The sequence below is a fragment of the Ciconia boyciana genome, chromosome 3, assembly GCF_034638445.1.
Source record: "Ciconia boyciana chromosome 3, ASM3463844v1, whole genome shotgun sequence".
Lineage (NCBI taxonomy): Eukaryota > Metazoa > Chordata > Aves > Ciconiiformes > Ciconiidae > Ciconia > Ciconia boyciana.
In genome coordinates, this window is record NC_132936.1 from 74,625,915 (window position 1) to 74,644,311 (window position 18,397).

Below are 18,397 nucleotides of genomic sequence, written 5' to 3' on the forward strand. Positions count from 1 at the left end.
GCAGCCATTGCAAATTCTGACGGCAAACATAATCTGACGGATTAGATTTTTCTTGCTTTGTTACTGTTCAACATTTCCTCAAACAGAACAAAAAGAGCTTTCTTCTCAGTGGAATTGGACATAACTTGTATTAAAGAATTCATCACGATCAAGAATATTCACGTAGGCTCTTGAATGGCAGAGCTACAAAGAAACACTATTCCAGGAAAATCTTTTTCTCAAAAGAGTTTGCCAAAATTACTCTTCCAGAAAACTGCAAGACACTGTGCAGTTTACATATGATGACCTTTTTGCTTTTTTCCTGTCTACAAAAGTGGATAAGGAATACAAATGAAAGGAAAAATCAAATTCTGAACACCTTCTAGTTCAGGAAGCCATATTCCACAAATAATTTTTTCAACCAAATGGAACAAGCCAAAAATCTACTTTCACACGCATTTCAATGTGTCTTACACATATAAATTACTTACCTTCCTATTGAAGAAGAATAAAAGCAAGCCTCTTCATTAAAAAACTGGGCCCTATTTTATGGAGTTTTTAAACCAAAAATTCACAAAATGTATTTTCTTAATAACAGTGTGATTCAAGATCAATTTAACTACCAAAAATAGGTATTTTAAAAGATTTTTTTCCTAATGCAAATACACAAAGCTTTCAGAACTGTAAAATCAGAGGGAATGGGAAATTCAGGGGGGAAAAAGTTTGAAAGAATCAATAATAAAGCACTTCTGTTCTTTGGCATGAGTACTTTGGGGACACGAGGGATAATGCCATCTTTCAACTTGATAGTCTTCAAAGAAGGTACATCCAGCCCCCCAAATTTTATCTTTCATTTATCACTAGTCTCTGTTTCTGTGACAACAGACCTTAGGAACAGTGAATCAGATATTCAGTGATGTAACTTCATACAGTTTACATTGCAGTGAATTGAAATATGCCAATTTAAACTTGCTGAGGATCTGGCACAGCAGCTGACTGAATTTCAGTCAGCTTAAGGCATAAAACTGCTGCATCCCAAAGATTTACCAAATCTTTATCAAAGATTTTAAAGCAGATGTCTCCTGAATAGTAATTGCATAGGTTAAAATGGAGACAAAGTTATTCACACTAAGTATACTACAATACAAAATTCTACAAATTAGCCATAACCTAGTGAGTTGAGGATATCAAAGTTTCTCCTTCACTGTTTGTTTTTTTAATCACTAATTGATTTAAAAAAACCCCCAAACTATAGATGTATAATGTTATTTCAAGTTTTAAAACTATGGAAAGAAAGGTCTTCCATAATGAATCTCGCAGAGGTATCCACATAATTTTGTTGATTAAAAGATTTAATATGTGAAATAAAGATGATTGTTCTGCAAGTTAAAAACATTATTTTCTTTTGCAATCCGTACAAATACAGTCCTACTTACATAGTGCAGCTATTAATAGGCATAGCATTTTTCAGCTGAGATTTAAATTGAGGCAAAAGTAAGGTTCAAGTATGAGTCAATTAGCTGCTCATTACTTCTTGCATTTCATGTCTGAATCAGATTGCCCTCAGACTAAGTCACACTCATGTCTTCTCCCAACCAATCTGGTTTTATCAATGTGTCTCTCATATTTTCTTACTTGCCCTTGTCTCTCCATGACTGCACATCCTACTGTGACAGACCAGCTTTCTACAATCACGTGGTTCTTACACTCTTGGACTAGGGGAGAAAATCAAAATGACATTCCAAACTACTTTTATGCTTCCAGCACATAGAAGTGTATTAATTTGTAATTAACTGAATCTATATTTGTACAGCTAGAGAGAGTGAAGTCATGCAACCAATAATTATTATATATTGTAAGATGCTACTTACAGCTCCTTTTACCCTGCTGCTTTTGTAATTATTTTCTTAAGTTGCAGTTAATAAAAAGACTTTAAAAAGATCATGAAGTAGTAATTAAACTATTCTTTATAAAATGTACACAAAATGCAGGATAGTTAAATATTTATTATAATAATATAATATTGTATATAATATTATAGAATATTATATAATTATTATATATTGAATATTATATAAAAATTATATATAATCATATATAAAATATAATTTGATATTATAATATTAAAATAATATATAATATATATTGCAAGGAATTCTCCTTCACTACAGAATTACCTTATTTTAAACTAATAAATACCCAATAACTATATCCACACACATACATTTTCTACACACACAATAGATATAGAACAGTTTAAAACAACTGAGTTTCAGATCTGAAATATAAAAATGGCATTACAGTATACCCTCAAGAGGAAACACATAAATAGACCCTCCAAAAATTATATAGAAAATTATTTCCCTTTTATTTCAAAATTTACCAAACTAAATTACGTTTTCTTTGTTCATGAAGATACCTAATACTATCCTTAACAGTATGTCTTTGGTCTTCAAGCACATTTTGTAACCCTACAGGCAGTCACTATATATCAACCAAATACCACAAATGTTATCCTCAAGTACATTTATCAGTTTGTCCCAGAAAAGAACAGTAGAAATTTTAAAATAATTGGGTCATCCTTACTATAGGATTGTGTGGATAAGGACTTAGTTGCTGTCTTTCCTTTATGCAGCACTATGGATGAATACACTTTATAGGTTCTTTTAAATTATTTTGTATATTGTAATCATATTGAATGTAACAGATACAGAAGAAGCACTCATTCTTTACTTGGAATAGAAAATAAATGTAGAGGGGAGAACTGTAGTAAACATTTACAAGTTGAGACTACATCTTTCCCAAAGTACAATTGGTTTATTGAGCTGGATCCAGATTTTGAGCATAACTTCATTGAAAGTGTTTATATATTGCCTGTACTGCTTTTTCCCTCAATCTTCTTAAAGTCAAAGAGAAATGCTACCAGATGCTCTTATGAGCAGTGTTTGCTGCAAAAAGGATGAAATTGAAGAGATATTGGCATTGCCAAGTTGGGTTCTTTTGTAGGTGTTGAGCCCTGTTTGTTTGTTTGAATATTTAAGTCTCTATTTCTCTATGTTGTGAATTATTTCCCTATAAAAAATATTTCGCTCTGGAAGCTTGAGCATCTAATTCATGGCTGAGGATATCCTTAGAAGGCAAAGCTTCTGAAATTTAAGAGCAGGCAAACTCAGCATTGAATCCTTAACTTTTTTCTAGATCTAGCCTGAAGATTTTCAATTAAGAACCAAATTAGGATGCCATTTTTAAGGCATGAGTTTATAAAGTTTACATTTTTCAAGTAGCCATGTGCCTACGTACATCCTTCACTGTAGATGAAATACATTAATCGTAACATGAAGTAAACATTAATTTATAAAGACCCCTGACTATCTTCTTAAGACTCTCCCATCAAATTGATTTTAAAGAGAAAAATCAAATATTTTATAGTGTTAGCAATAGGACTTTTAGAATCTGAGGAATAAATAATAAAAAAATAAGGTTAAAACAGAAAGCATTAGGAAGATTTCCCACCCAGTACACATCGATATAACTATAAAGTGCAAAGAGCAGGGAAATTACTTAAATATCAGGGAAAAAAAAGCTTACTGAAAAGTCTTTAAAAACCTATATTTAAGTATTAAGTGTTTTCTATCCTGTGGAATATAATATTTATATAATATAATATAATATTTACTATCCTGTGGAATATAAAACTAGGTCAAGTTAAAAAAAATTAGGAAAATTATTACCTGAGAATAATCTTCTGCATTAGAGTGTCTACCACTTTGATTCATATCCACATTACTGTCAGTTACATTTTCATCACTTTCAGTAACAGAAGGGAGACAGGATGCAGAATGAAATCCTTTTTTGATGGTAGACTGCGGAAAGTGGCTAAATAATAAAAGAAAACTCAAACACTTTAATCTATACATTTACCTTCAAATGACAGTCTTCATAACCACTATTCTTAACAGAATTTTGTCAAAATAATTTGTCCCTCCTTTATTTTGACAGCTTTATAGGGCAGCACAAAATCTATATATACATATATACATATATTCCTTATCATTACTGGCTTGGCACTACACACATATCTACGCTCAGATGATGTGAACTGTTGCCCTCTTAACTAACCCTCAAAAAACCAAAACCCAAGTCAGCTGAGGAAAACTAGATGATAATGCCAGAAGTGAATACATTTCTATGGCCCTTAGACAAGAAAAAACATTTATAATGTGCACTACTTAAATAGCGGCAGGGGAAAAAAAAGTGTTTTGTGTCAGAATAGTTTTTTGTCTTTTCCCTCAAAATGGGTCTCCATAGCTACCAGACAGCTAAAACACACGATAACCAAGGAAACCTGTGCAAGGCCTATTCTGGCTATAGTAAAAGAAAGCTCTGTTGCTGACTTCAGTGGAGGCAGAAGTAAGAACTGATGGAAATATAAATAACTCTTTCCTTGTTAAGTGAACTAGGAGAACAAGATGAAAACAATGTTGCACACATGCCAATTAGACATAAATACCTAATTGTGTTATTGCAGCAATAAAGAACAGAGTGAAATGGAAGCATGTGTTATCTAACCAGCTTCTTAAGGACTCAGATAATGAAATATCAAGATCTTTAGCAGTAACACAGTCACAATTATCTTTCCTTTGAATGTTTCAAAAGATTTTATTAGAAAAAAAGCAAGAGATTAAAAACAGTTTCAGTCCCAATTGTGTATCTAAGTCCCTTATCTTATTTTGGCAGCTATATTACTTTAATGAAATGCTAATAATTGCTATATATTTTTGGTTACTACCTGTTAATTAAATCACAAGATTAAATTAGCTAATTGTCATGGAAACTTAGCACATTAAATAAACTGTCCTTGACAAAATGGGGTGAGTTGACCATGAAGCAATCTATTAAATATGAAAATACAATATAAAATATGTTAACATGCAAATACTTCAACAACTTTATTATTATTCTCTCATTCTTTTAATAACCTATTAATGGATATTGCTTAGATTATTTTTATGTATTTCTACTTCTACTATTTGAAAACAAACAATAAGTAATTTAATGTATTTTTAACCAGTAAAATGCAACTGTATCAGCAAAACAATGATATTCCCAGAATATTCCAAGGTCATTTCTTCCATGGACAAATGCTGCTGTTAAAAAAAAAAAAAAAAAGGCAAAACCAAAAACCCCTCAAAAAACTCTAACTGGTTTATTATCAGCCCATCCAATCATGATGATCAAAATGCAGAACCTTTCAAGTATGTAATTTATTCAGTTTACTTAGAGATGTACTTAACAAAAGCTGTACACACCTTAAAAAAAATACACACACACGTCCAACAATTTACAAACTGTTGTTGGACTCAGGCTCGAGAAAAGAAATGTCCTCCAAAATAACATAAACCTTTTGGTGTTCACTTCGTATGTGATACATTCAATGCTTCCTATGTCAGGAGTTGAGTCAGAATAAAAGAGAGGACATTCTAGCAGTTGTCTACCAAATGTCCATATCATAAGCTGAAGTCTGACAGTAATGTATTATGCAGTGGGTCACAGGAAGAAACCCAAGGCCCTTATACACTTAACGGTAATCCTTCTTTTCTTGTCAGTGAGCAAGTCTTATGCTAAATATTGAATATTGACTAGAAGTGGTGTATACATCAATTTCTGAAACTTCTTCTCTAAGACACCTTGTTTAAAGACCCTGGTTTTCACGGGTTTATAGGACTTCCAAACAGTCTTTAACACAAGGCATTTATACAAAGTTGAGGTTTGAGCATGAGCTGCTTCACCTGCACTCTCAGGCTTCTTGTAACAACTATAATGAACAGAGAATGGCCTGTTTTATTCATAAACATTAACATGAATTGTTCCATGCCAGATATGCGATGCCCATGAAAGTACTGACTAGCCTGTCAATGACTTCCTTGTTATGGCAAGAACTGAAAGAGACTGGTAGCTTGAAGAAAAATTTGAAAGATATCAAAGAATATTCCTATTTCCGGTGGAAGTGATCTATTGAATATTCTACGTCTTTGGGCCCACTGAGTAGAGAAACTGGCAAAGTGTTTTTTCCTGACAGACTTCCCTGCCCTTCAATGTTGGATGCCCTGAGAAGTGTGCATCCACCTAGGGGACTGTCTGCACAGGGTGTGACAAGTAGGGACCCACCCCTCAGGTGTGGGCATGCCCACCTCCTGGTGGGCTTTCTCACTAGCGTGTAGATTAGCAGACTGTAGGGAGCAGCATATAAAGCTTAGAGCATCCCAACTTGCATCTCCAATAGGAGGTGTGTGCCAGTAGAAGAACCTGCACTCCCAAAAGAGAATGTCTGCTTGTAACCCAGAATACCAGGAGGATGCGTATAATTGCATGTGTATGTCTCTGTGATTAGAAGTTCTTGGGATTAGTTACAGAAAGGTGTTCAGAAGTTTGTAGGTGTTTATTAACATTTTGTAAGCATCTGCTATAGTGGTTTATCTGTTATACTGCTGATATTGATCCTAAATGTACAATTCACTGATTGCCAATTAATTATGTGACATCAGTAGAACAATAGAGTGCTCTGATCCTGATATGCTTTAAACTACATGAAGTGAGCAGTTTTTCCCTGTGACACAAGTAAAGATCAGCCATTGCTCTTTCACAGTGAAATGGACTAACAATAGGATGTTAAGGCTGAAACTTCATTGAATACTTACATGTCTGTGGGTATTGTGATAAGATTCAATTTGTAATTCAAAAATAGGCTAGCAATCTCAACATGTTCTTCAGGTTTCTTTACCACAGGCTCTGGAAAAAAGCAACTTGTTAAATATATATTCATAAGAAATATTTAATACTGTAATTTTGACAAATAATTTCCATAGGAGACTCATCAACCCTAAATAATTCTGTTTTCCAAGTATCATCGCATACACTTGAATGGAAGAGAACAACCATGGGTGGCTTTAGGTGACATATCATGTAAAAACAAGTGCTTAACATTCTGATCCCCAGCCTGCAAGGTATTAAAAGTGTGCTTAACCTATATGTAAGGTTATCCAAAGTAGCTCAAAACAACTATGGAAGCACATTCTGCCTTTGCTAATTTTCTCTGTTTCTGATCCCAGTATATTTTGCTAGCATGCCTGTAATGTTTTCATATTCAAGCTATCTCATATCATGCATTTAATTCCATTATGTAATATAGGCAAACCCTAGAACAAGTTTACCCCTAAAACTATGAGTTGTTGCAGCAAGACTAGTCACATACTTTAAAGGTTTAAAAGGTGTTCAGAAGCTTTCATGGATCTGCATCAGAGAGCTTCTGCTTTGCTTTGATAACACTCCCTCTTCATTTTCTCCAGTGGAGTAGAGTGCTTTTTTACAGATAAATTAAGACACTTCTCAAAGCATTTAAGAAATAATAAAGCTAAGGGGAAGTAATGCAAAATTGGCAAAAATAAAAGAGAGAAAGAGTAATCCCTAGGGAAGTTCTATTGAAATTGAGCTAACAGATGATAAGTATGGCTCTGAAAATGTTTATAATAATTAAAATCTAATTACAAATTTATTTTGGAGGTTTGAGTAGACAAACCTTGAGGTTCAGATGTCACAACAGTTTCCTTTTTCTGACGGAAAAGCTTCCAATGAGGAACTGGTGGTGGTTGTGGTAGTGCTACCAGAGGACAGGACCTCGTTCTGGTAACCAGGACAGGATGGCTATATACGTGGGAAAGCCCATATTGCCTCAGCTTCTCTGAAGAATCAGCCTATGAAACATGGAAAGATAATCTGACTGGGGTCAGCTCTCATTTCTCATCATATCTCTCTCTCAAAAAAGAACAGTATGCACACAAAAGGATCTAACATCTTGGATAACAAATGAAACAAAAATCATTCACCTGACAAGGCTATCCAAAAACATTCTAATTAGGATTTGATATTAAGCAGAAAAAGTATAATTGAATACTTAGAAGTGTTTACATCTATTTTACTTTTCATAATAGATTAATCACTTCTTTCAACTTACTTATATAACCATATTCTTTTAGGTGCTACAGAAAACATACCAGTGAAGCAGAATGAAGATGTAAGAAAACAACAGTGACAACATTTTGTTTTAAATAAACATATTTAAAAATACTTTTTCTGAGGAAAAAGTCGTTCCTTCACGTTGAATTTATAAAGTGGCAGAATTCTAAAAGCAACCGGTCTTTTAGATAACTTGTGAAATCTCCATAATGTAATATCACTTTGAACCAATACATCATTCAAGTTAAGCATTTTATCTGCTGGTTAATTTAGAAAACACATTAAAGGCACTACAGTTGTCCCATATACCAAAGCCCTTAGCAATAGACTTAAGAGCAATTTTAGATGTGGACATTGAGTGGTGCTCTTCCCATTAAAATAATAATGGTCCAGTACTTAACATTTTTCACTACTGAAAGTTCTGTTACAAGATTTGTACATCCTTTTTATTTTAAAAATACACCTTCTTTGACTTGCTAAATAAATCACCCATAACTTATTTCTTTAGCATGTTCATCAGCAAGTCTCTGATTGCTCCTGCTCATTGTCAAATGTTCCTGAGGTTCTATAATTACAAACTGCAGAGAAGAATGTAGCTGTGGTTATTTAAAGGGAGAGGATCAAATTAAACACATTAAGGAACACAAGCAATATATCAGCCTCATTCGATCTCTGAATTTATAAACCTATATTACAGGAGTGGTGACTGGGTACACACATATTCAAACAACTTAAAAATGCAAGTTAAAACCTCTGAGATTATAAAGGATTTTGAAGATGAACAGTTAGGTGCCATAAAGGAGAACTTGTTAGCTGCCGAGCAGGAAACACACTGGAATGACTCAACTATTGATTTTTTTCATTTTATTTGAGCAAACTTAAGATAATTAAATTCAAGCCACATCAATCCAAGGACATACACACTAGAAAGCACAGCTAAAAGGGATACTGCAAAAATTCTGGAGGGAAATTCTGGCACAACTGCAGTCAATGACAAAATTTCCTCCAAATATAGGGAGCAACTCTTATGCCAAAAAATGAATCCACTCTTCCAAACTTTAATTATTTCTATCGGTGCAGTACTTCTCAGCCCCCAAAGAAAGCTTGAAAATTGGCTTTTTTAACTGAGGCCCACAAGAAATCCACTACACTTCTATGTTTAATTTCTGTCAACTTCCATTTTTCTATCAGACTTTACTAAAATACTGTTCTAGACATATAGATTCATCTGCCTCATCCTATTTGGCCTGCCATGCCTCTTTTTCAGTAATCTCTGTACCCTAACAGACTGAAGCCAAGTTTGAGACTCAAGTCCTTAGGTGGCAGAAAAGATACAACCCCATCTCACCATTTCCAGTTTGCTTTTTGATGACTAGTATTATTTATTATTAGCAAAAAGACAGTATTGTCTGAGAGGTTAAACTAATATAAATTAAAATAAAATCACAGAGAACAAGCTAGTCTTCAAAACAGCATAAAATTCACAGCACAATTTTTGAAAAGAAAATAGTTCAAGAATTAAGAGCAGTAAAGCATAACACCTGCAAACCATTTCTGGAAATTTCTTTATTTTATGAAGCCTATCAGTTTTATGAGAAGGCAGCTTAAATTTTAATGTTCTAATTATGATAAATATGATTTAAATGTATAAAAAATTAAATCTAATTAATAATCAACTGAAGAAAGCCTGCTCTGGCATTATAAATAGCTTTCTATAGAGTGTGAGTGACTAAATGGAAATTTAAGCATTGTTTTTACCCCAGCTGCATGAATTGCTACACTCTCTCCAGCTGCTTTCACCGGTTTACACCACTAATGATAGAAATGAATATAAACATGCTATTTCTTATAGAACAACATATCGGAAAATGTATATCAGAGAAGTCATTAATTGTAGTCTGAAAAAAACCTGAAATTCATGTTTTTCAAGTAGTCCTTCAAATAATTAGTCTTTCAATTCAGAAGTATCTCATCATGATGCATTTTCTAGTCCACATCTAGCCTCTCCCAGGAGACTTCAGCTCTTGGGATCCAGGGGAAAGTGGAGTAAAGCTGATAAAATGAGCAGGGCTGTGGCAGGAAAATGCATGATCAGAATACAGAAGTGCTGAAATATAAATTTAACTGATAATCATTACCTGGTGACTGTTTCACTACACTAATTTTATTTCTGTTACAACGTGGTTGCTAGAAAATGAAACACCCTGATAATAAAATACATAATGCGTTCTTGTCCTGAGAGCATAGAATCTTACCATCTGCCCTAATGAAAAAATATCCTCTTCAAACAAATGTAGTGGTATACAGCCAGCATACACGGCCATTTCTGGCTGGGTGGGCACAGAAGGTTCTACAGAGAAAACATTAACATGCTTTAGAACAGGGTAAACAGTAAATAAATTATTCTGCTTTCTCTGCCTTATTTTTATTATTCTTTTCTTTGTCTGACTCTGTTATTTCATTCAAAACAAGAGCTCACTGCAAAATATGCAGAAGAGAAGCCATGGACAGAAAAAACACATTGTTTTAATCCTTGCCTATTTAGACCACTGACAACTTTTGCATATTTTACTTCTTTTAAACAAATGAATAACAGGAACGACAACTTAGAAATGCAACAGCTCTCGCCATTATTCTTTTATTTTTCTTCAACCTTTAAAAAGACTAGTTCCTAGCATGAAGAAGACGATACACATCGTCCAGGCAGATGAAGTAAAAACATACTGATTGGTCAGTACTAGCTAAAGGCTTCTCAGTGGTGAAAGCAAAATTTGATCTTGCCAGCAAAAGTATCAAAAGTCAGAGCTCTGGCCACTCCTGCCAATGGATATGAAGATTGAGACAAGTAGTTTGAGAAACAGAGTGCTTGTAAACCAGGGTTACTGCTCTTACTTCTGTCAAGGAGATGGAAAAATGGAGGTAATGATGGCTGCTTCAGAAAGTGTGAGGTGGTGACCCCATAGCTCCTACCCCACATGCCTTATGGAAGCTTGTTTTCCTGTAATTCTGCCATAGGCAAGGCATAAAAGCAAGGGTATGTTTCCTTTGTTACCCCTAGAAATCTGTTGCACTAGGCAACCACGCAATCGTCTCACACCTGTATCTGTGAAAGAAACCATTGCTAATTCCTGAATGATGAAGAGAAACCAAGGCTGTCTTGCTGACAGCCGGTTCACTCATGCTGAAGGGAAATTGAGAGTCTAAAAAATCTCATACTAGAAATATAGGTCTGTGGTTTCACCTAAAAGTCAGCTCAAAAAGAAGGGTATCTATTTCTCCCTCTTTTTCCTTAGTCATCTAAGAAAGCATGTGAAGACAGGATTTCAGTACACAGGTTGTGACACCTGTTTTTCATCAGAATGTTTTGTCTTTGTTTCCTTCAGCTCCACCACAGACATAGGATAATTGCTTCCTCTGTTTAGGAAGTATTCAACTGGAAGGTGCTCTAAGAATAGGTATTTTCTGTGAAATGGAATAAGACAATGCTGTCTGCATACAAGGAAAAAAGGGAAAAGAAAAGAAAAAGGAAAAGAAAGGAAAAGGAAAGATAGGCAAGTGGCTGGAAAATACAATTTTTCAGACTTAAAATCCATTTGTTTAGAAGGCATGCAATGTTTTTTTCTTAAAGCAGTAAGATATCTCTGCATCTTAAATATTCTTCCAGAAATTCAATTACTCAATTCAATATAAGCTGATAGTAAGTCAAGAGTTACTTTCCAGTGGATTCTTAATATTTCTCACTACATGCTTGTGATTCCTGTGTTAATTGCAGCTCTTGTGTTAGCTGTGGGTTTCAACTTATTCAAAAGCAAGGCTATAATCTAGGTTTGATCTCAGACCCTACTGACATATCTGATCTGTTACAAATAGAGCAGTAGTAGCTACGGTGTACTACACATTACAGAAGAGTACATGCCACAAGGCACACCGATCTCATTGCATGTGAGAAGTATTTCTCAAATAAAAGTATTTAATCAAATACCAGGTGGAATGTAAAGCTGTCATACTCAGTCCAGATGGGATGTGAAATAAAAAGTCTGCAGGGCAGACAATAAACAGTAATGAACAAATTATTAGAGCATGCAAATGATTAACCAGGCACACCATATTCACTTTAATAATACTATTACAATAGTAGAAAGATTTTGTACATTATGCCAGTACCTTTTAAAAATAATAAATGATTTGATCATTTTTCACTGTACAAAAAATGAGGAGGATGTATGCAAATTATTTGCCACCAAGTGTACTGTTGATTAGTGTGAATTCAGCATCTAGGGAAACTAGTTAAAACCGATAGCCTTGATAAAATTGTATTATTAGATGAAAAATGTTATAACATATGGTACAACAAACCAGTTAGATTCAGCAAAGCCTATTATTTATATCCATCAGTCTGGATTTAAGAATTCTGCGGTGCTTTGTTAAAGATTTCTGATTCCTTGTAGCTGCTTATGTTTCACATTTGTGGCTTTGCAAATTCATCTACAGGGAGTGTGTACTACACAATCTGAATAAATTTTCAGTCCCTGGGAAAAGGGAAAGTATCATTTGAATTGATCCATGTAATATATAATCTATCCAGCCACTTAAAAAGAAAGGCCAAAGAATGAAAATTGTTGTTTTTAATATTCTTAACCATTTTTATTCTTTAAAAAATCATGGGTTTGGAAGACTTGCAAAAAAAATTCTCACTATATCTTAAGGTTTCTCTTAAATATTTATTTGTCAGACGAGCTGATGCTGAGTTTTAACTTTCCAAAACACTTCAGCTGGCTTTCAATATCCTTCTTATCAGGTGCGCAGCTCATGTTTTAACCTCTGTTGTTGTGTTAGGCATGGATTAGCTTTGCCTATTGGCGAGTATTTTTTTAGTCTTCAGAAAAATGACCTATGTGCTTTTCAGAATTGACATAAATATTGCAGAATGATAATATGCATTTGAAAAACCAGAACAAAATATTAGGCTCTGGTCCCTACTTGTAAATGAAAACTCTTTTGAATAGGCAAAAGGAAAATGAAAAGAACTTCACAGTTATGTGTTATGTATATCTCATTGACTCTGATGGTTAACATTTCAGATCTACTTGTATGACTTCAGAAATTTTTAAACATAATAATAATAATCTCCCAACACTTCTGTGACATAGAAAGTGACAAAGAAAATATTATTATCTCTCATTACAAAACTGTTATCAAGGCACAATGAGACTTAGCAAAAATAAATGGCTGGTTTGTAGAACAAACTCCCAAATTTCTGGCTAGTGCCCTCTCCAGTGGAACAGCATTCCCTTTCCAGCAGTTCAGAAATTATTAGGAAAATCATTAGTCTAGAAACATAAATGGAAAGTAGAGTGGTGGGTCTTTATAGGAACAAGGGGCCTAAGTAGCTCATATCATATCAACATAAAAACTCTTTATGGAATGAATGGACTTCCTAGGTATGAAAGGAGAAATAGTTACTAGAAGAAAAGGCTAATGAGTGGAAGAGTGCAGACTGTGTGCTAAAACGGGACGGTAGGAACGTATGAATTGTCTACAAAAGCTTCCCAAGGACTGGCTGGCTGATAAACCACAGGACCAAAGAGCTGGTTGCTCTTGGGAAGAGCCCTGGCTGATCAGGTGAAGGGCTTGTTATTCTGCTGGATCCACACAATAGGATGAATAGTGAAACAGGTTCAACGCTTCAAGGGTCCTGCAACTCATGTTGTATTTGGGGGGTGCAGCAGGCATTGGTCTGAGTGTGCAAGTGATTCAGAACTGTATTTATACATTTGTATAGGGTCTAGCTGGGATGGAGCTAACTTTCTTCAAAGCAGCTTGTATGGTGCTGTGTTTTAGATATGTGACCAAACCAGTGTTGATAACGCACCAATGTGTCAGCTATTGCTGAACAGAGCTCACATAGTTTCTCACTTCGCTGCCCCACCGAGTAGGTTGGGGGTGAGCAAGAGGTTCAGTCCTTCTGATTCTCTCCCTGTCCTGCTGGTGGGGAGTGTGTGAGCGACTGAGTAGAGGGGCTTAGCTGCCAGACGGCATCAACCCACCACAACGTTACAACCCACACAAAATCAAAAGCCCGCAAAAGAAGTTTCAGAATACTTAGAAGTAACTGGTATGTCAATGTGTATGAAACTAAACAAGGTAATGAATATACAAGGTAATGAATACAAAAGGTTTTGCCATTTTAGAAGTAAAATGTAAGTAAGTGATATCAAGAGTAGTTAAATACTTCTTTAGAAATAATTCATATTTATGACAGAAAGAAGAACAATTCCCTTAAAGTCCTCACACTCAATAGGTAGCGTGAAAACCTGCAGCAGGGAAATAAGCACTTCTATGGTACTGGAAATGAAATACTTTTCAAGCCGCTTACATTAAAAAAAAAAAAAAAAGTTGTTGCATTAAGTAAGGTCACTGTTACAAAATTCCCAAGAACAATTCAGAAACTTTTTACAACTACTAATTCTGGAGTCTGACTTTGAACCTAGCCCTAGTTTCAAATGTTACTTTATGCACAAAAATGGTTCTACTGTCCTGGGTCACTCTCTGCAGGCCATCTGTCTCATAAAGCCTGCAAGCTTTTTCTGTTGTGGCTACAATCTCACAACAAAAATGCATTTTAATTCAGTATTATTTCAAATTGCAGTTCTTTTTTTTTGTTTCTTTGCAGTCTAATAATCTTAAATTTGCTCCATGTCTTACAGCCTCTGACTTTACAATCTCCACATTTACTTCTATTCAAATTCTTACCAAGTTTATTAGTGAGATATCTACCTCTTACTCTTTTTCAAAACTCTTTTCTGGTTCAGACCTAGGATAAAAGTGTTCTCTGACCATTGTATTTGAGCCCTGAACTAATAATCTTTCCAAATAACCTCTTCACAGGCCACTAACTATCTTTCAGAAAACACCATAAACTGTGCTTTAAATGGCAGAACAAATATCAAAATGTCATGTGGTTCTTCATGTGGAAACACTGCCTGATGATTTTTAATGCTCTTTCACTCATTTCACACAATTTCTAGAATTCATAACTTGAATCCTTCTGCTTCTCCTTTGCTTTCTTTTCCCCACAATGTTCTTGAGTACTGGGCATATTCCTTATATACATGTGATATGCCTTATTTCCTATTCCACAACTACTACCACTAAAGCAAACTATGTTCCTGCAATACATTTTAAAATTTACTGCTGTTTAACTCCTTTAGTAGTATCTAAGGCAGGAATTCAAATTAATATATCTGCTGATGACAAACAGCAATATTGGTTTGCTATAAATTAAAATTATTTAAACCACCATTTTTAATCAGGATTTAAATCAAGAAGCAGGAATCCAGTTTTCATAGTGAGTTTCATTCTTGTTATACATTTTTACTTTGTAGTTATTTTCACAAAGAAAGATGCTCTACCTATTCTTACCTGTTGATTTGCAACTAGATAATATTCCAGTTAATAAATATGTTTCCTTCTGCTAGCCATTTAGCTATGCTACATGTATGCAAATATAAGCAACGACAAAAGCAAATCAGCTTAATGTAAATTTATGAAGACTTTCTATGCTTTATGATAGTAAGCATGACAATTCTTATTGACTGATTATTTACAAGTATATTTATAAAATATACATATATTATATATACAAGCATTTACTTGTGGTTTGTTTAAATTGTATTTTGGTTTTATTAAAGAAAATAATTAATTTTAATGCACAAAGCAAGAATTTACTTAATTTTTGAGCTATCATGAACGTATCAATACAAAAAATAAATTCATCAAAATATATTTCCAAGATAGAGAAAACAAATTTATTAAACAATTAAATCATGGAGTGAATTCTAATGAAAATTTCTGGCCACCTTGTACCCCTGCCCTTCAACAAAGAAGCATTCCTGCTTTTTCCAACTGCAATTTACTGAATAAAGTAGATATTGAACAAACAAGTTATTAGAGAGGAAGATTTTTTTTTTTACTACAGAAAGACAGGTAACCAGTAGAAGAAATATTGGTCCTACATGACTGTCCAGCAACTTCCAAATATTCTGCATAGCATTACCTTACATTTTGACATCAAACACAAATTACTGCAATACTGTTCTTAATATAAGTTATAGGATTTTAATAGGTTATAGTGACTTCAGTCTGTAATGCAGCCTGTAAAGAATTGCAATTTTTTTAACAAATTAGTATATTTAACCTCCCCCCAATTAAGTTCAAAACCAAATAAAAGCAAAGCCCTTTGCTTTAAATATATCTCCTGTTCTTATTTTTAGCTTCAAAAGAATAGGACTTACTTTCACTTAAGGTCTGAAGAGAATGTTGGGCTTCTGCCAACATTTGTGAAGGCTGAACTGCTAACTTGTTTTTTTCTTTTTCTCCTTCTCTGCTTTTCTTCTTTCCAATTTCTCTCTGCTCTGCTTTTTCTATTAAGCAAAATAAAGATTAAATATTTTTATTTTTCAGGCACAAACTTTCAGTCATAAAGTCTCACACTCTGTAAATGTTTTAATGACATTTTAGATAAATTAAAAAAAAAAAAAATCAACCACAAACTATTCCAGTCAGAAGAGTTGAGATACAATAAAGAACTAATGTCATTCAGTTTAAATAAATAAAAAATAAAAAAATTAATTTTTAAGGTGTAAACACAGATTTACTGAGAAGGGGCCAGGAAGGCTTCAGTCCCACCTTCCAGTTAGTGCACAACTCTCATGTCCCTGCTATAATGTTTGGAATTCCTGAATTCCTGGCACTGTGTCAAATGTTTTCTTCTTGTCCCTGCTCCCATGCATCAGTAATTTCCAAAATAACATAGATGAGGCATAGGTTCCCAATGGAGATGGAAGAAGAAAGTCTCCCACAGTCAGAACCTTCTTTCAAGCCTTAGAACTTAGACTACAGGAAAAATTTCTAATTAAAAAAATCCCAAACATTAATAGAGCATCAGAACACAGCTTGTAGCCTCAGAGTTGGAGACTACAGAGCTGTATCGTCATAGAATGCTTCCCTGATTCTTTGCTGTTTCTAATAGTTACTAATAGAATTTCTAAGTCTTAGGCAGGATTAAATTTACAAAGTTTTCTGGGAATAAATTACAGCACCCTGCTGGATGAATGACAGTGCTGTTCCCAGTGGCTTCATCCCTGTGCATGTCCATTCCAAACCCTGAAATATCTACTACAGTGGTGGGTGGGTCATAAAATAATAGCAAGAATTCCTAAGAAAAGACAATACCCCCTCAGCCAGGTCTCGTCTAATATTTTTATAACACTTTTGACATTAGGACTAAGTATTTGGGATTCAAAGTGGGGAATGCAGGGATTTTTTTTTAAATCTAGGAAGAAATAGAAATTACAATATAGGATTTGTACCTTTCAAAGACATTAGAAGTGTTGAGAAATTGCATCCATGCCTTCAAGTTAAAAACAGCAACTAAGAAAACTCAGTCTCAAATATAAATATTGAAGAATAATATACCAGAACAAATAAGTTTCTAAACCCAAGTTTTTTCATTTAAATGTAAATAGGACTAGCAGCTCTTGAAGAAAATGAATATCTATACCTAGTAGCATAAAGAGAAAAGTTGCTATAAATAAAAATGCAGGTAGACATTAGAACGTACTTAGGTAATCTGTAGGTAATCAGGCTTTGTAACATCCGTTATGAAATGTATAATTTATTGATGGTCAGAGCAGTGTTGCCTTTGGGGATACTGTAACCTCTCTGATTGTTATCCCTCTTCAGGGAACCAGTCTTTAGAGAAATGGCTGTGACACAGAGCTAACACTTCTCTGCCATGAAATGAAGCTGTTTTCATAAAATAAGAGACTAGTACTGCTTCTAATGAGATCTATAGTTAAAACAAAACTTTTTTGAATTTACACCATCCCAACATGTTCAGTGAAACAACAACAAACCCACAGAGTTGCATGTGGCATAATAAAGACATATAAATTCAAAGCCCAAGGTTATGTTAACTTTATTTATGCTTGGCCTACAAAGATAACACTACCTAAAATTACAAACCTTTGCCAATTTTATCAGCTTTCTCTGCTTTCTCAGGTTTATCTGACTGCTTATTCACAGATGAAACTTCATTTTTTAACTCTGAGACTTTGGTCTCTTTAGGTTTTGTATCTGACTGAGGAATATCAAGTTCTGGAGCTTTCTTATTTGGCAACTTGAATTCTGGCACAATCTCTTTCAAAAAGCCCCACACTTTGTCCAAGTATCCAGGCCTTTAAAAACAAACACATGTATATGTCAATGATAATGATATTTGCAATAAAAAAAAGAAAGTGTGATTTTCATTTAGACAACACTATACTACAACTGACAGTACAACTCTTAGAAAAGTTACTGGGTTATTTTAGTTGATAAAACACACTTGCCTGATTTTGTGTAT

The 18,397-nt window shown here is 34.2% G+C and overlaps 1 protein-coding gene across 1 annotated transcript in view; it reads right to left on the minus strand.

Annotated features, from left to right (window-relative positions):
• The window catches only part of ADGB (androglobin), a 130,682-nt gene that overhangs the window by 76,529 nt on the left and 35,756 nt on the right, over positions 1-18,397 (minus strand). Inside the window, exons 8-13 of the mRNA XM_072857952.1 lie at positions 18,019-18,230; positions 16,287-16,415; positions 10,248-10,342; positions 7,556-7,730; positions 6,678-6,768; positions 3,711-3,855 (exon numbers count right to left, since the gene is read on the minus strand). Coding sequence (XP_072714053.1) covers positions 3,711-3,855; positions 6,678-6,768; positions 7,556-7,730; positions 10,248-10,342; positions 16,287-16,415; positions 18,019-18,230 — 847 coding nt within the window. The remainder of the gene's footprint in view (positions 1-3,710; positions 3,856-6,677; positions 6,769-7,555; positions 7,731-10,247; positions 10,343-16,286; positions 16,416-18,018; positions 18,231-18,397) is intronic.